At 44.4% G+C, this 19,491-nt stretch overlaps 1 protein-coding gene across 1 annotated transcript in view; it reads right to left on the reverse strand.

The window, feature by feature from the left end:
- The window catches only part of SLC9A4 (solute carrier family 9 member A4), a 51,915-nt gene extending 32,873 nt beyond the window's left edge, over positions 1–19,042 (reverse strand). The window contains exons 1-2 of the mRNA XM_063078692.1: positions 18,787–19,042; positions 13,473–13,936 (exon numbers count right to left, since the gene is read on the reverse strand). Of these exons, the coding sequence (XP_062934762.1) occupies positions 13,473–13,936; positions 18,787–19,042 (720 nt within the window). The remainder of the gene's footprint in view (positions 1–13,472; positions 13,937–18,786) is intronic.
- Between the last annotated feature and the right edge of the window lie 449 nt (positions 19,043–19,491).

A 19,491-nucleotide genomic window follows, 5' to 3' on the forward strand; every position in this document is an offset into this window, starting at 1 on the left:
CCTTCCTAAATTCACTTATTAATTATAGTATGTCTTTGATAGGTTTCTGAGGATTTCCTACACAAATAGACATTCACAGATAGACATAAACTCTATTTGCTTGGTAATCTTATCTTTATGGGGGTTTTTCCCCCCTTCCCTAACAAATGGAAGTTTTGAGAGTGGATATCCTTGCCTTGATCCTAATCTTAGGAGGAACGTGCTTGATATTTAACCTTTAGTATGCTGTTAGTATGATGCAGGTTTTTAATAAATATTCTTTACTAGGTTGAAGAAGTTACTTATTCTTCCTAATTCGCCAGGAGATTTTATCATAAATGGGTGTTGAATTTTGTCAAATGGTTTTCCACATCTATTAACAAAATCATTTATTCTATTTTCATAATGTTTACATTGATAGATTTTTCCTGATATTTAAAAAACTTGTATTTCTGGTGTGACCATACACGGTCTTGATTTTTTATCCTTTTTATATGTTGCTGAATTGGCTTTGCTAATTTTTTGTTTATGGACTTTTTGGGGGCTATATTTATGATGGCTCTTACTCTGCAGTTTTCTTTCCTTAAATTATCTTTGCCTAAATTTCTTGTCAGGGTAAAGTTGGCTTCATAACGTAGCTGGAAAGTCATCCCTACTTTTCTATTTTTGGAAGAGTTTATGGAAAATAAGTACTATTTCTTCCTTAAGATACAGATAAGGTGTTACATTTTAAATTTCATTATTTATTTTATTATTATTTACTACCATCTTCACTATTGCCTTCCTTTTATTTACTTTGCTCTACTTTTTCTAGTTTATTCAGGTAGAACCTTACATCACTGATTTTAGGTCTTTTGACTCTTTAATATATGCATTTAAAGCTACAAATTTTCCTCTAAGCACATCTTTGAATGCCCCCCACAAATTTTGATATGTTTTATTTTCATAATCATTTAATTAAAAATATTATCTAATTTCTTTGGGATTTCTTTCTTGAATCATGAACTATTTAGAAGTGTGCTTTTTAAATTTTTAAACATTGGAATTATTCTAGACATATTAATTTATTTTTCATTTAATTCTGTGTAGACAAAGAATATACTCTATATGGTCCCAAGGCTTCTAAATATGTTGAAACTTCCTTTATGGTCAAATACATGTTCATTTCCGGTGAGCATGCCTTATGCACTTGAAAGAAAAGTCTGTTTGTAGTAGTTGGGTGTAGTGTAATTGCTATTCTATAAATTTTATAAATAGCAATTAAGACAAAGTGGTTGATAGTGCTCAGATCCTTCATGTCTTGCTGCTATTTCACTTACTTGTTCTATCATTTCCTAAGAGAAGAGTATTAGAATCTTCTACCATGATTGTGGAATTGTCATTTCCTCCCTTTCAATTTGTCAATTTTTACTTCATGTATTTTGTTGCGCTATCATTAGGTGCATACAAATGTATGGTTTGTAGGTGCTTCTGACAAATTAACTTTTATCATTATGATCTATCCCTTTTAGCTTTGTAATACGTTCTATCTTTATGTCCATTTTAACCAATACTGCTATACTGCATCAGCCTTGTTTGCTAACCATTTACCTGGTGTATGTTTTTGCAGCCATTTACTTTCAACTTATCTATGTCTTTATAACTTAATTGCATTTCTTATAAGTAGAATATATTTGGATCTTGTTTTCTAATCAGTTCTGATAATCTCTGGCTTTTAATTGGAGTGTTTAATCCATTCACATTTAATGTAAATGTTGTTATGATTAGATTTAAATTTACCATATAATTATTTTTCTCTTTTCCCCCTCTGTTCATCGTTCCTTCCTGCATTGATTCTGATTCATTAAATAGTTTTTAGGATTCTATTTTAATTTTATCTATTGGCCATACCTCTTTGCATTATGTTTAGTGGTGCTCCACAATAACGTCTTAACTTTTTACAGCATTCTTTGAGTTAACGTTATACCACTACACCTAAAGTAAAGAAATCTTATAACCATGTAAGTCCACTAAATGTACTGAGTTTTAACCACCCTTAAAAATGAAAGTGAGAAAGCTCTTTGTTGTCACAATATTAAATCTCATGGATTCTTTTGACATCGATAGATGAGGCCCTAATGATAATTTATTGCATTTTCTATTGTGACCACCAATGCTTCTAGTCAAAATAGTGATGGTCTCCACTGTGCTTATGAATCCTTGAAAGCGTCACTTCTATGACACAGCATCTGAGAAAGGGTAGCTTTGTGTGCCTACATTACTTTCATCATGAGACCTCTCACTCAAAGGCAAGAGTAGACAGACTCTCAAGAAGCCTCTTTATTGACTGCGGATTGTGAGGTATCTGAGGTAAAACTCTCTGCACAGTTATGAGCTGTGGTAATTATCTTTTCTCAGGAGCATGGAGATAATTGACTAGGTGTGGATGAATAGACAAATACTATGGGATAGATCAATAAATGATAAAGGACCATGAAGAACTATGAGTTTTGAGAACACAAAATGTGTGAATAATCGAAAGCAAAGGGAAGGAAAAGATAATTCAGTAAATGATGCGGAAGCTAATTAGAGTGGGAAGAGAAATAAAAGGATCTATTAAAAAGCAGCAGAGTCTAAAGAACTGAACAAATTCATTCATGGCAGGGCTCTGGAGTGACAAATGTGATAGATTTTAGCACTGTCTACCCAATATCTCTTTCCCTTCTAAGCATCTTACAGGATTGCACTTCCAGCCTCTTTGAGGTTGGTTTTCACCACGTGACTGTACCTGATCAAGTTGTGAGTTTGAAAGGGTTTTGAGCAGAAGTGATGATGTATGTCATTTCTGGGATGGGACATTTACTTGCTGAGGGTAAGACCCTCCCGAAATCTCTCCTCCCTCTGGCACAGTGACTAGCAATGTTTAATATGGGAGCTTATCTATAAGCCCGGGATCTTGAGTAACTATTATGAAGAGAGAGCCCTGCCAACCAGTGAAAGACAAGTAGTATGAGCAAGAAATGACCCTTTATTGTTTTAGGCCACTTAGACTTGGAGGGATGTTTATTACCACAGCAGAACATAGTCCATCCTGGTGGTAAGGGCATGAATTCTTGCTTCTGAAATCCCTAAAACCAGCCCTAGCAGACTAATACAGGATCCTTGTCTTCTTTATTGCCTGTGTATCTTTATAATTAATCCTCATTGCTTGAGCTTGCCATATACTCAGTTGTTACAAACAAAAAGCCTAAGTAATTGCTGACCCTATATATAAAAAGCATTGGCAGTTCAGAGTCACAACACACTATGCATGCCAGATATTGGAAAGGTACAAAGAATGTAATTAAGAACTGTACCCATCAACCTTGCACAAAAAATTAAATAATGAATCCAGTTAACTTTCTAGTCTGCATTAAGGGGCACTGGCACACGAACCTCCATCATAGGGCACTTTCTGGACAACCACTTGCTCTGACCACTAAAGGAAATCAACTAAAACTAGCAATTGTCTGGCAAACACTGCATAATGATGTAAAAGACAGAAGAGAGAAAGCTCTTCTACCTCACTCCTAAAGGAGGAGAAAGAAGACCCGCAGCCTGGGGTAGGAGAGTTAAATATGGTGTTTACCACTCTCCTGAGGCTTGTGTCCCTGCACATTCATTGCTTAAAACCTCAGAGAGTAGAGGCTGAGTTGGTGAACTGAATGGATGTCAGAAAATTTAAGATGTAAGAGAGGGAAGTGTGAGTGGCAGGGTTTTATTGACTTAAGGCACAGCAAAGTCCCTCTAAGTCCTTTCAATTTAAAGAGTTTGAAAATCCTTCTGAGTTGAAGACGGATGGAGGATCATCCCAGGTCATAGCTGCAATTACCACCTACTTGTCAATGACTCTCCCATGTGCATCTTGTTTGATTTCACCTCCAAACTCTAGACTCCTATTTCTAAAACCATTGAACAAGTCCTTCCAATGGCCTGAAGGTATCTCAAACTCAGCAGTTCAGAACTTACCTAACAGTAACCGTCCACCCCCACTGACACCTGTCCCTCACCCAGGATGCTGTCCAAGAAACTGCCCAAGCCCAACTTCCCTCAGTTTATGCAAATCCTTCCCGCCCTCATCTCCTGCACCAACTTGGAATGAATGCCCATGGGACTACCTTTCACCACCTGGTGTTCGTGCACCTATAGAATATGAAAAGCAATTTAAAGGATATTTAACCTCAAAACTCAATTAACTATAAAAGCAAAATTCAGTTGTGACCAGTAGATTTATGTTCATTAAAGACTAGCTGGGAGATTTGCTTCTTCTTAGAAGACAGTTGCTCTGGATTAGTGAAAAGAGCAGTGTCTGACAGTAAGTAGTTGCTCAGGAATACTTTCGATGGATGCGTGGATGAATAATTAGGACTCAGGGGACCTCTGGTTCCACCAAACATGACTGGACTTCATCTTTATACAGGATTTGGATGTCATGGCCTCTCAGTTTTCCCCAGTGGTATCAGTCTATTATTCTCTAACAACCGCAGCTGATCCTGGGTGGTAATGAGTAAAACATGGATTACCGCGGCCTGGTGGCAGAATCAGCTGCTTCCAACCTCCCCCATCACCGGGATCTGATGCTACAAAGCAGGCCTGTGCAGCAGGTTCTTCTGGGTGTCGTCCACTTACGTCATCACTGCAGAAGCCATAGGGAAACTATGTGTCAACCAGCACCTCCCAAACAGCCAGCCCATGGGGCTTTTCACAGGACGTGGAGCATATTTTCCATGGAGCGGCCAACACACCCCACAGACCCTTGAGAATGCATGCACACGTGTTGTTGGCGATGGGGCATCTGTTGAGACTGTGGAACTGGGAAACTCTCTGGGCTGTGCTTGGAGTTCTAGCTTTCCTCCCAAGTTGGAGAGTTCCACTAATGTATTGTGTAAAGTTCTTAGAAATCTCTATGACCTGAAAGGGTTATTTAAAAAATGACAGAAGGATAAGTAGGCCCGTGGTTGTAGGTTAGGAAGAATAATTTACAAATGAAAAGAAATGGTCAGATGCTCATAGCTTGTGGCTCCCCAAAGGCAGGGCAAAATTTGTTTGTTTTTGCATCCCAGCACGTCCTCAGCACAGTTGGCGAGACGTGCATGGTCATTAGGGGCATTAAAAGAGCTGCTGTGCACGCCGTGCTGCCCCCATTCTGATTATTCCCTAAAGAGCTAAAGAGAGATGCTTTTCTCCCTGAGTGTTGGTTTTCCAAATCCATTTTCAGAGCTGCTCCACCCCTACCTCCCTACGAAGAAAGGACAGCTTGAGAAGCAGCGATGCTTTGTTCTTGCACTTGTGAACTGGACTTATTCCTAAACTGCTCTAAGTGGATCACAGTGTAGGCTGGTTAAATACCAGTTTATACAACTCAAACTTCAACCTTTCTGTTTCTTCAACAGAGGAAAATAAACCAAACAAGTGTTTAAGAATCAAATTTGAAAATGTGCAATCACGTGATAGTTGCAGTGCCCGTCCTCACCCCGCATTGCTCAGCACGTCTCCCAGGGATTAACCCACGCCTACGGCACAGGTCTTTCAGGCGGCTGGTGAAAGCGTGCATCTGCAGCTTAGACGCTGGCCATGCAGGAGGTAAAGGTGACATCTAACCGTGGAAGATTAACTGTCAGATTTGCCTCCTCCATGTTGGTAAACCTCTGTCCCCTCCAACACACTCCTGCACTTGTTGGGTCCTCAACTGAGCTGCTCCTCCTGCCCCTCTCTTCTCCCAGCTCCTCCCACCTCCCCAACCTGGTCTGAGTTTCACCTCAAGGTATTATTGGTTGCAGCATCTCTCTGTCTCAAACTCAATTCTCTGTCTCTGTCTCTTTCTCTCTCTCTCTCTGTCTCTTTCTCTCTCTCTCTCTGTCTCTCTCACACACACACACACACACACACACACACACACACACACACACACACACAGGCATACCCTGCAACCTGTCACACTGCCAGAGGCAGCTGTGGGCTGAAGAGATGCTCGCCAGGCAAACCTCCAAATATTCTGGCTGAAAGCGCCTGTCTGAAGGCAAGCACATGGGTCCTGGGCTGGGTGGGCACCAGACTCTTGCCCTCAGCCCACAGTGGGTCAGATGCAGCCCCAGGGGAGACACCTCACAAACTGTGGCACTTGATGAGATTTTGCAAGGTGGTAAATTTCACTACCCAGGCATCTGAAGCCACAAACCAAGGCTGCCTGAGGCTGAGGCCTTGTCCTCATGACTGCACCTGCCTGACCAAAACCGAGCAGATACTCTTTCTCATCCAGCATATAGGAAGAGGACGGACACATTTACTTGTCACCTGCTATGTGCCAGGCATTTGGGCGACATTGCACGTCCTCCTCACAACCATCCTCAGAGGTTGGATTAATTGTTCCCATTTACACATGAGGAAACTGAGGCACAAAAGGGTTGAGTCACTTGCTTAAGTTTGCAGGTCCACATTTCCCTGATGCACTGAGCCCCTTCATTCTTGGCCAGAGGAAATGTGTGCTTGTGAAGTTATCTCCTCTTGCCTCCTATCCTTGGTATCTAAATAAAATGGAAGAAAATAAGAAAATAAAAAGAGGACAAAGAAAAGTTTCCTACTCTCCCCTCAAGATTCTGCTCAAGTTTGTGCAGAGCTCGTCTCTAGGAAAAGGTGAAACTGTGGAGTCCAGACAGACAGACAACCCAGCGTGGGCTCCCGTAGGGTGACAGGAGACCTCCGAGGCTCAGAAGCTCTTTGCAGGTCCACATCGATGAATAACACCACACCCTCAAATACGGTGTTCACTCCGTACCAGGGGCTATTTTAAGTGCTTTATGTGTGTCAACTTAGTTTAACCTCACACAACTCTGTCTTCATCTTACAGAAAGGAAATTGGGGCCCAGAGTGGTTAAGTGACTCACCTAAAGTCACACGGCCTGCAAGCAGTGGAGGCAGGACCTGCACTGGGCATATGCGTCCCTGTCCAAGCTCTCGGCCATGCTTTCTTCCTCCTCAGTGAGAGGTAATGGAGTTAGGACCACTTCTGAGCAGGAAAATATAAACCAGAAAGAACTATGAAAGAAAACTCGCACTCAAATATACACTTTTGATCTTTCCATGAACGGGCCTGATGTGCAGTGTGGACAAGGGACAGGTGCACCAGCAGGTGTGGGGACGGAGGACACTGGGACTCATCTCTGTGCCAGGCCTGCCCTGGCTTCGTCCCACCCCTAGCGTTGGGCTCAGGGAGCGATGCTGAAGTGTGGCGGCGGCAGTTTTTCTGAGGGAAAACACCCCATTTTGCTCATAGCTTCCTGGACAGATCCATATTCCAAGGCGGCATCAGTGTCAGGGTCAGGGAAGGAGGCTGCGGTCCCTGGAGACCCACCCGGCCAGAGCAGCAGGCCACCCAGGGCACGCGCAGCTCCTGCACGGCCTCTCCTGGGGCCGTCGCTGGCTCCCTCCTTCGCTTCTCCACTTTCTACAGCACTCGTTCCTGCAGCGCTGTCACTCCTCTGAGCCCCTGCAGTGCCTGGGGCCGGGTGCAGGGAGGGAAGGGCTGGGAGGGAGATGGAGAGGCCGCAGGCAGCAGTCAGGCTGATGCAGGGACGAGCAGAGAAGAAGAGGAGACGGCGCGGCTGCCTCGCAGAGGGCTCGGGAAATGCACGATCTAACGTTGGCAAAAAGAAGGTGTCACCAAGAGGGGCGAGCTTCAGACTGAAAGGAAGACAGAAGGTCTCTGCTGGAAACCGGCTCCTGCCCGCCTCAGCGCACGGGAGTTACTGGCTGGACAAGGCAGGGGAGGACAGCTGCTCACGCCATCGTCGGGGTCCCGAGCCGCAGGGAATAAGTTCTACGCAGGAGACAAATGGCTCTTCCGAGATCTGTGTCTTCAGAACGAAAACCGCCATGAGGAAATGTAGGCACAGGGAGACCTGGCAACTCACCGAGAGGCCCAAAGGGATGGGACAATCGACCTGCTTTTAACTACCGCACACTGTCCCTTCACAAAACGGGGACAACAGCCCCTACTTCACTGACCATAGTGAGCTTTGAAGAAAGGACAGTCCATGTAGCACCCGTCATGGTGACCGGCCCTGGCCAGGGCGCAGGACGTGCAGCTCCCTCCCTCTAGCACCTGCTCAGCCACATGCCCCGAGAGAGGGACTGAGGCAGCAAGACACCAAACGAGGACATGCTCCGAGAGACGGACGACTGAGGCAGCAAGACACCAAACGAGGAAATCGCCAGAGGAAGGCACCAAACAAGAGCGAAAGCAGGGGGCAGGGGCGGAGGCTGAAGGGACAGCTGGAGTGGCAGCAAGGAGCAGAGAGGCTGGAGCGGGCGGCCTGGGTGACAGTCTCAGCCCACTCTGCTGGCCCTTGGGACCTCTCGGACGACATGGGGGTGATAAAAGCCTGGTGGCATCACCTTGTTGCTTATTCAGCAAGCTGATCCAGGAAAGCCAGCAAGGGAAACACGTACAAGAACAGTCTTCCCTGTCACAAAGGAGCCACACGCGGTGCTCATGGAGGTGACAGCGGCACTCAGGAGGCCTCACTCCAGGAGGCGAGTGTGGGTTTCCAGGGACCCCACAGCAAGGGGAGCCTCAGAGCAGGTCAGCGTCTTGCCTCGAGCTGCACGTGGGCATCGGCTGAGCCGGCCAATTCCGCTGTGGAGAAACAGCCCCAACTCCGCTAACTGGGCTCCAGTCCAGTCTCCTCAGCGTCACACGTGGCCTCTCTCCTGTCCCTCCCAGCTCCAGAAGTGAAAATTCAAAAGGTAAGAAAAAAAGGAAAAAGACTGAAAGGAGGCAGAGCTGAGCGCCCACGTGTGCTCTGTCATTGACCAGGCGGTGTGCCCTTGTTCAGGTTATTATAACTACCTTTGCCTGATTTCCTTCATCTGTGAGGTTGGGGTATTCGTTCATGCCTCGTACTAAAGTCCCAAGGTTTTAATAAAATAATAAATACAGTAACTACCCACATGAAGCCTGGATACGGTAGCTTTCTTGCTGCCGTAACTGGCCATGTGATTCAACTGGGGATACTGTTGATTGTCATTTCTTTTAGCACTCTTAGAAACATCCTTTTTAAAAGATAAAAATTAAAATTGTATACATTACGTGGTGCAACATGATGTTTTGATGTGCACACACGTAGTGTATCATTACTGCAACTAAGCTCATTAACATACACATCTCCTCGCATTGTACCAGTTTTCTTTTCTTGGGTGGTGAGAACACCTGAAATACACTGCCTTTGCAAATTTCCAGTCTACAAGACAGTATTGGTTGTCATTTTGAAGCTATTTGGATTTTGTCTCTGCTCCCTTTGCTGACCATCCAGGGCATGTTCTGGTGATTAGAGACATCACCTGAAATTTCAGCAAAAGGGAAAAGTCAGAGGGACAAAAGACCTTGGAGAATCGGGGTCACCGGTATTTTCACTGTTCTTGAGCAGCTCCTCTTTGGTGAGAAGGCAGCCCTTCAGTGGATAAAGATCTGCAGAGTTGTCACATAGAACCCACAATCACAGGCCGCCTTCTGCATGACTCGGACTTTCTGCTGAGAAAGCAGGCCTGTGACTGCTGCCCTGGGGAAGGCTCCTTCCCCAATGAAAGGGTGAGTTCAAGGCCCTTAGCTCAAAATACAACCGGGCAGCAGAAAGTACCAGTTGCTTTCAAGCTGCTTTCTAAATCTGGCCCTGGGGCTTCTCTGGTTTCACTTAGGGTCACAGCAGTGCCACAGCACAGCACATACTTAATACTCACTGTGCTGTGGGTGACCAGAGAGTGACTGGGAGTGACGTGTGGGCAACCCCACCAGAGCCAATGCAACAGCAGCTTTGCCCGGTGGAGGTCACAGCAGTGTTCTCAGCAGATACTCTGGTCACTTGAAAATTATCATTTTATTTTGAAATGATCATTGTGAAAAAATGTCTATGTGGAAGCAATTAAACTTTGAAAAAGTCAAACAAATGTTGCTAGCAAAGAAATCACAACCACGCTGCAACTGGCTCTGGAGGAGAAATCTGGAGAGAACTCAGGCTCTTGAGCTCAGTGCAGCAGCATGGAGTCAGCAGAGACAAATGCTTTCACTGGAAGTTGATAAAGACTATTTCTTGCAAGGATTTTTGCCAAGATCATATAGTGGAGTTCCCAATGAAGAAACCATGTGTTCTGTGGAAATGAAAGAGGTGGTATTTCAAATTCATTTCTAGACCTCTCTGATAATTTGTGAAGGAGAGGTTGAACGGTTGCCTCCGTGCGGTCTGACGGGGTGGCCATGATGTTGTCACAGACGTACGCTCTCAAGGGCACCTCCAGTGGTGGAGTGAGAGTAAGCGAGCAAGGAGGAAATGGAGTCCCAGACGAGGCCACTTACTCCATTGTCCCCAAACAGAAAGTGTGCAAGTATCTACAGGAAGAATGGGCGAGGGGGATCTCCGAGACCAACCTAGCCCAGTCTGCAAGGACGGGTGTGCACTCGTTGCTCCAGGCATATCACCATTTGAGGTCAAGACACATCAGTTCTCTCGACCTAAAGGCGAGAAATCAGTAGTTCTCAAACTTCAACAATCATCCAAGGTGCTCCTTAAAAATATAGATTCAGGGCCGAGCCCGTGGAGCACTCGGTAGAGTGCTGCGCTGGGAGCGCGGCGACGCTCCCGCCGCGGGTTCGGATCCTATCTAAGAATGACCAGTGCACTCACTGGCTGAGTGCCGGTCACGGAAAAAAAAAAAAAAATATATATATATATATAGATAGATAGATTCACAGGCTCTGCTCCCAGACAGTCAGAACGAGGGAGTCTGGGATGGGGTTTGGATGCCTGAATACACACCAAGCCCAGCAGGTTATTCTGAGGCACGAAATATCTGAATCCTACAGCACTCTGGAACCCAGGCTCCCCTGGCAGCTTTCTGACAACCTGGCTTTTTTGTGAAGCTTGCCCAGAAGGGCAGAATGTGCAGGCCTGAGGACTCTAGTGTCTTCTTTACAGGAAGGGATTCTCACCACAAATAAATAACCTGACTTCTGGCTTCGTGCATGGGTCTCCTTCATATGTTGTTTCTACCCAGATATTTCAGACTATTTTTCAAGATCCTTTTCCTTTCTGTACTATTTTTGCAAAAAGTTTTCACCAAAAAAAAAATGCATGCCAGATGAATTAAATAGTTAACTGTAAAAGGAAGGAAAATAAAAAACAATGTTTGCATGCTCTTTGGTTAGGCACAATTCCTGAAAGCAAAATATGAAAGCCAGGAGCAATTAAAGAGTACATTAGTAGGTTTGAGTATGTAAAAGTTTTAAAGTTTTATAGGATAAAAGACACCATAGTCTAAAAAGTTTAACTGACCAAATGGGAGAGATATTTGGTTTTTCTGTAATAGTCAAAGTTTTAAAATTTACATAATACTTCAATGACTTCCTACAAATCAATTTAAAAAAAATAAAAAATAAAAAAAAGCAAGTGACCCCAAAGGAAAATGGGCACGATGCTATGCAACCATTGGGACATATTTATATGAAAAACTTACATATTACGTATCAAAATTTTAACTGTAAATTTAATCTAAAAATTATGGACATTAAAAAAAAATGTCAACCCTGAGAGGATATGAACTTGCAACTCATACAACATGAGAAACACTAACGATCCACAATCTTTGAAAATATGCTGAATATGATGATGAAAATGAAAACAAACATGAGACAGTTTTTCTAACTCATTACATTGGAAACCATTAAGAAAACAATGTCCCTTGTCATCATGGATACAAGAAAATATGCACTTGATATCCTATGGAAGTGCACTGATGAAGACTTTCTAAAAAATCTTGGCAGCAGTTTTGGCAGTCCTAAAACTGAGATCTAATATTATGTGCTACCCTGACATGTGGCAAAACCAGAAAGGCTTTGAATGGCCTAAACCCAAGTTCCCATCCTGCAACAAGGTCCCCTAGCCAAACTAGCCTCCTTATCAAGGGGACCAGGCGCACATCCTGCTTATCCTTGAGGAGAGGGTTTGGTTCCCTGCCAGCCTGTGGAATCATTCAGGCACGTCAATCACATCCTCCTGGGAGAGCAGGAGTCACCTCACCCTCTTGCTACTACTACAAAGCCTCACCTCACCCTCTTGCTACTCCCACCGCTCCTGGTTCTTCACTGTGTTCCCATGTGCAGTCCCTGGGTGACCCTGGGTGGCATGCAGTGTCTTCCTCCCCTAAGCTGTGAGCATATGTGACTAATAAACTGCTGTCAGTCTCATCTGTCCAGTGTCCAGTGTCATGTGTTCAGCCATTCCCATAACACTAGGGTGAGAATCTCTCATTCACCAATAGGGTGAATAAGAGGTGCTTGTAACCGTATGTTTCAAATTTAAATATACATACTTTTTAACATGGAAATTTTACTTCTAAGACTATACCCTAAATAAATACTCACAAGTGCAAGAAAAAAAAATATGAACAAACAAGAATATTCACTGAAGCATTGTCTGTAGGAGTGAAAAATTTAGAATAACCTGAACAACCATTCATCAGGAAATGGTTAAATAAATTATAGTAAACAACCTATGAAATACTACACAACAGCTGCAAAGACGTAGGAAGAATTCCAAGAATTGTTACATCAAAGCTATAGGTATAATATAATCCCAACAATTTATATAAAAAACATATAACTCTACACCTGCATGTGTATGTGCATATAATAAAGACTTGGAGGAAAAGCACCAGACTAATAAAAGTGGCTGCCTCTTCCATGCAGGGTGACGAGAAGGCAAGTGGAGGCCTTTGTGTTTATGCTGTATAATTTTATGCTGTTGGACTCTTTTACAATGAAAATGCATTCTGGTATTACTTATGTGATGTTATATAATTTTAAGAAAACAAAAGCACATAAAGGTATACATGAAAGTCTTATAATAAACTGAGCAACAGGACTGGCTAGTCCTGAAGGCTCCCGCACCCCCAGCCTACAGACAGCTCCTGAGCCTTCATGCTACATGGTTACCCAGCCTACCAGTCCTTCTCAGCTTGTGCCCAGAAGGACCCCGAAAGAAAAATGCCTGGCTCATATTTTCTACAGGAGTCATGCATTCAAGTGACATATAAGCTAACCCATTTTTGCAAATCCTCTGTCATCTCTTCCTGACCCATACCTTTTATTTAACTTCATCTATTGAAGCATGTTAAAAAAAATAAATTATAAAGGGACTGGGGGTGATAAAAAGCCAAGCTTCTGCTTTTGCTACTGTGAAGGCCCAAAGCGGCCGTTCGCACCGGTTTCTGCTTGCTAAGTGAGAATCAGATGTAAGTAAAGAAAGTACAGCCCTTTGCACTCTGTGAAGAGGCTCAAGAGCGAAAGCAGCGTCACTGAGCAGCTGAGCACCCCGCGCAGACCCTCAGGAAAGCTGCCGGGCCTGGGGCCACAAGCACGGCTGAAGCCCACCTGCGCTGCTGCAGCAGCCGAGTCAGACGCGGGCCCCCGGGTCCCCCGGGCTCACCACACTGACGCCGTCATTGAGCAGGTCCTCGCCGAAGATCATCACGTGCAGCTGCTCGTCCACGCGCGCCTCCTCGAACACGGCCAGCACGGCCACCGGGTCCACGGCCGACATCAGGCTGCCGAACACCAGGCTCTGCAGCAGGGTCACGTCGCGCAGCCCGAAGGCGGCGACCTGGCAGACGGCGTAGAGCGAGAGGCCGATGCCCACGGCGCTGATCAGGGCCCCCAGCCCTGCCCACCACAGGATGCAGCCGATGTTCTCGAAGAAGGGCCGGGTGGGCATGAAGTAGCCGCCCTCCAGCACGAGGGGCGGGAGCAGGTACAGGAAGTAGATGCTCGTGTCCATGACCGGAGGCGACGTGTGGTCGGTGCCGAAGATGACGGCGCCCACCAGGGCGCCCACGAGGATGAGCAGGCAGCTCTCGGGCACCAGGCGCGGCAGCCTGCGGTGCAGACGGAAGCCTGCGGAGGAATGAGGGCCGCCCTTGAGAGGTCTGCACAGGAGGCGCTGCTGCTGCCCGCGGGCTGCGAACGCCCCGTCGGCGGCAGGGACTGCACTTGCTGCGGGGCTGGCGGGGGCATCAGGCACCAACGTGCAGCCCGGCGCGGGCGACGGAATCGGCCCCAGCCAGCTGTCCCTTCCCCTTCCTCCTTCCTGCCTTCCCCATCTCACAGGGCTCCGGGAGGGCACACGAGGTGAAAGAGCAAAGAGGGGAAACTGAGGCACTCATGCAAACCCCGCTAGAAAGCTCACGCAGGGTCCGGCAGTCAACGAAACCTCGGCTAGGTCCAAGCTCACCTTACCGTTCCCCTCTTCGCCAACAAGACACACAGAAATTAGAAGCCCCTTCTTTGTCTCTCTTATTTAGACAACGACATTGCCACAGAAGAGGGAAATCAGGTCACATTCTGTGAGGTACCCTCCACCTCCTTTGCCCCTTCATGCAATCAGCTACATGTTTCCTCAGTCACGACTGTCATTAGCTGTCCCCAAAGTCCACCCCCTCCTCTCCATTTCTTTGGCCACTGCCTTTATTGAGGGTCTCACCATTTCTCGTTGTCATCATTGTGTCGTCCTCCTGACCTCCAATCACACTCTCAACCACCCCATCCCCGGCCATTCCACACTCTCCTGCCAGGTGGTTTTTCTACGCTCTGTGTGTCCAGTTGTCTCAGTCCCCCCCCCCCCAGACTGTGAAGGCACACAAAGCATCTCATGGGGTTTCCACTGAGGAGACCAGTTAAACACCCCCGTGCAGAGGCTGAACCCCTGCTAGGTACGGGACGTAGAAGGTCAGAGAAGCACACTTCACCGCTGCTCCCGCTGTCAATGAGGTTGTAGAAACAAGACATGTACAAACGAGAAGACACAACCACATGACATGTAAGTATGCACAGAAGTGCATATTAAAAATGCCAACAAATCTGGTAAGAGACCAGGGCTCAGCAGGTCACCACAGGGCCTTTCCAAGTCTCTCCCACACACGCTGTATTACTTCTACATATCCTAAATTACAGCCAGCCGAATGCCTTTTCAGTCTGCAGGTCTCCTTTCTTATCTTCTTGCTCTAATATCACTGCTTAGACTGTCCTTTCCTTCATTTACTCAAGTTGTCCATTTCTTGACCTGTTTCGGTTCTGTTCAACCTTTAAGCTTTTTCCAACATCCTCCAGAGGAAATATACCTTCCTCTGAATGATCAGAACAATTTGTGTATACCTGCCTAATAACAATGTCTAATACCTTCCTCTGAATGATCAAAACAACTTATCTATACCTGTCTAATAATAATTTATCTGTATCTGTTTAATAACAATACCCTGTCTACTATTTTTTGTGTGTGACTCATCTCCACTATTAATCTCTAAATTCTCTAAACTTAAGCAGAATGATTTACATCTTATATCTCCCCAAAGTGCTTAGCGAGGTTTCCTGTTCATAACAGCTTATTTGCTGAAAGAACCTGTAAGTGTGTAAGTGAAATGAATAAACAGGTCAAATGTTCATCAGAGAAGTTTTTATGTGGGAAGAAATTGAATAGGCTCTTTGAGAATGACTAGGATTTACGTTGCTGGATAACAGAACAGGAGACATCTTAGCTGGGAGAACCGCAAGAGCAAAAGGAGAGAGGCAGGAATGGCCCAGCCAGATATTTTTCACTGTTGAGGAGATCCACCTGGATCAAAAAAATTCAAATTTTGAGTTGGGAAGAGTATTGGGAGAAGAGTTGGAAGATGATTTTGAGCCAAATAATGGAGGAACTAGAATTCAAAGCTAAGGACGGCAGGCTTCCTCCCATAGCCAGAGGGCCAGCGAACGTCTCCTTAGGGATGTTTGGGTTCCGCCATCCAAAGAGGACAGGAATTTCCCTGACCACAGCTTCCCACTTCTCTATTCATTATAAGCAGGCAGGTCAATACACTGGAGTATAATTATCATCAGGGGACCTCAGCCCCACTCCCACCTCTGACTCACTGACTTCAAGGCCAGTGTAGGCTTCCACCTAGAGCCCTGGACTCCCATTTCTGAGTGACAACTTTCTCCTCCTCCCACCCCTTTCTGCAGTTAGTGCTTATTTGAATGAAATTTAACTTTTCTTTCCTTCTTTTTTTTTTTTTTTCTTTGTTTTGGCAGCTGGCTGGTACGGGGATCTGAACAATTGACCTTGTTATTGTAACAGTGCACTCTAAGCAGCTGAGCTAAGCAGCCAGCATAACTTTTAGCATGTGTAGGAAGTGGAAGAGCCCATAGTGTGATCTTCTCAGGCCCGAGGCTCCCCACGGGGGCCCAGCTCCCAGGAATTGAGTCTCCTGAAATGTATCCAACATTCGCCTGCATTAATCCAAGTTGCACCTGCACAGTTGTAGGAGGAAGAGGCTGCGTACCCTAAGTGGGCACTGGAAAGAAAAATGCTACATGAATTGCAAATTTTGAAACTTTTCTTGTTTTTCATGATGGAGAATAGTCAGTCACTTTGAGATTTTACAGCTCCAATGCTTGAAACTTAAACAGACACAAATAATAAAGTCTTGCCTGAAAGTCAAAGATGACCCTATAATTCCGTTTTTCCCAATGACAAAGTGAATATTCTTCTATGAGATTCCAAGCAGTGGAACTGAAATAAAGGATAACCCACAAAGTCTGACGTGACTTTTATTATCTTTGTTGTATATCTTTGTTTTGTAAATGCATAGTTGAGTGTTCTATAAAGGTTTGGGGGAGTTTTGGTGTTCTTCTGTCAGAGAACCTACCAGTCAGTACTAGGTTAACCTCTCTTCCCATTAGACAAAGGCCCTTGGAGTCAGGACCACGTTCATCTCCACACATTGCATGGGTGCTCAATAAATGTGCCTTGATAGAATGGGGAATAAAAGAATGAATGACAAAGACTGTTAATTATATTCTGATTCATGTGTTAGAATTTTAAAAACCAATATGAATTCCTTAAGTATTCAAGTCTTATAAATCATCAATATTATTATTATTATTTTGCTCCTGGCAAATGAGCCATCATATATAAAATTACTAGCTCAGTGCTCAGTACATAATATATATATATTCAATAAGTATGGTCTTTCTTCTTCCCACTCCCCATATCCATATGCAATATAAGAAAAATCTGAAATCTTGAAGATTAGCAAATATGAAATTGTACTTGAATAAGCAGGTTCCTCCTGATAACCTACTTTATTTTCTCTTTCTGAAGTATTTTGAATTACATCGGCATGAAAATTATGAACATTTAAACCAACATTTCTATGAGTTACAGTGTCCTTAACAGTCCTCTTCTCTTCTAGACATAGTGAGTCTGGGCACATACAACGCCTCTTAAGAATGAGCTATGTTTTATGCTAATATAAAATCAAAATAAAATGTACCCTTTCTGCATTCAGATCTTTACTGAGAGGCAAGCTGACTAGCCAGTCACTAACCGATCTAGTTTCCTGATTCCCAAACCAACCTCAGCTGTTACTATGAAGAGGAAGCCGGGCTGTGGTGGGGATGGAGGGACATTAGGGGCACAGAATCTCTAGCATTGTTTACAAAGGAACATTGGGTACTGTGTAAGATCACCTTGAGTATTCCAGTGTCCATGTGTTTTCATAAAAGCGGTTAGATCCTTTGCTTTGAACTGAGGGCGTTATCCATTTGGAAAGCCAGTTTTACAGGAACACTTCTTAAAAATAATGTGAGACCCTTTGTGTAACTCAATCATTTTGACAAATTGCACAAGAGTTCTTTGAGCTAATAATTCCCATTCAATCTTCACCTTTTACTAGTTGAAGATGAATAGTGTTTATGAAGGAGTGCCTAATGAATAACTCAGTGCCCCCAACACCTGTGGTGAGCGAGTCAGATGGACAGGCAGAGTCCATGGAAGTTAACTGCCAGACCTCGTGGCTCAACCCATATTTCACACCTATCCTAAAGGAAAAAATTATATATATAAATGAGCATCAATATGTTCCCTACACTCTGCCTCAATGAGGCAATCTAAGTACTTGAATAACATTTACAGCTAATGGAAAGGAGACATTATTCTTATACCTGAGATAATTGTATCCATTTTCCATTTTTGAATAAACTGGTTTTAAGGAGACAAGGGGGTTCTATGAGAGATTTAATGATCACATATAAACCACCATTGGTTTCTGACAAAAGACCTCTTGACTGGAATTTAATCCATGAACTTGAAGTTACTTTATTTCACAAAGTAAATCAGAGGTGCCCTACTGACTCCCTTTGGCCTAGGTGTAAACCAATATTTTACCGACAGATACTATCTCATATGCCCCCATATTCAATCACCAAGTGATATCGAATTGCCTGTGGTTGCATTGCTCCTTGCTTTCTGTCAGTTTGCAAGAACACATAGCTTTTAAAGAATGAAGAAAGGGGACCAGTGATGAAGCCCCCAGTTACACAGCCAAGAATGAAAGAGGAATATGTTACGTATTGCAGGTGGTTCCTGAAATTTCCAACCTGTGTCATCCTGACGTCTACATGCTTTACTCTATGTACTTTTTAAAGCATAGAACTTATAATGTCACATGGCTGTCACCCTGAAATGAGAAAAATACCAAAGCAATCCAGGACCCAGACATATGCTTTTAAATCTTAAAGCACAATCCTGAAGCAATAATTGTTTTGTAAATGTAGTTATGACTTTCCCTTGAGTCAAGGAAAGAGCAATTTCTATGTAAAGCAGTAACAGTTAAAATCTACTGAGACCATTTATGAAAATAAAGCATTTTTCACACAGTTATCTTGTGTGAAACACAGTTGCCAAAACCAGGTGTTTAGGGACTTACCTATTTTTGCAAGAGATGCTAGAAGTATCCAGAGGGTGACCTCATAAGGAATTTGCACATAATCATAATCCAGTTCGAAAACAGATATCCTCTCATCTGGCTCTGAGTTGGCAGGAGCAAAACAAGCATTCGGTGCATGCTGGGCAGCGGAATTTGCGGATTCATTCAAATCGGAGGATGCTTCAGAACATTCAAGGGCCACTAGCAATAGCAACCAATTCCAAGCACTGAACAGCACAGACATCTGAAAACCCATGCTGTGGGATTCTGTGCCTACACCCTGTGTGCCCATGTGGCCACACACCTGAAGGGGAAAGGGCTTCCGGAAAGCAGCTGCATCCACCTGGGTCAAAGGTAATACGCGTCCAGGCCCTGGATCATTCCAAGCAGAGTCCGAGTGTGTTATTGAGTTCTGCGTGTGGATGTATTCTAATCTCCTTTGGGTCGTTTTTGTTCAGGCAACTCAGCTTCTGGCTCAAATGCAGTCATTCAATAGATTTGGCAAAGCCCAGGGGGCTCCTGCTGGACCTCCATCCGATCATGACTTGAAGAGCAGTTTATGAAGGAAACAAACGCCTCTTCATTCAAAGCTGTCTCCACACTTCACTGCACACAGGTTTCATCTTGTGAGTGAAAATTTAAAAGGACACTACGGTGTTCATTCCATATTATCGCTGGAGTCCTTCGACTGAGGAAGGCAATTCT

The sequence above is a fragment of the Cynocephalus volans genome, chromosome 14, assembly GCF_027409185.1.
Source record: "Cynocephalus volans isolate mCynVol1 chromosome 14, mCynVol1.pri, whole genome shotgun sequence".
Taxonomy (NCBI): domain Eukaryota; kingdom Metazoa; phylum Chordata; class Mammalia; order Dermoptera; family Cynocephalidae; genus Cynocephalus; species Cynocephalus volans.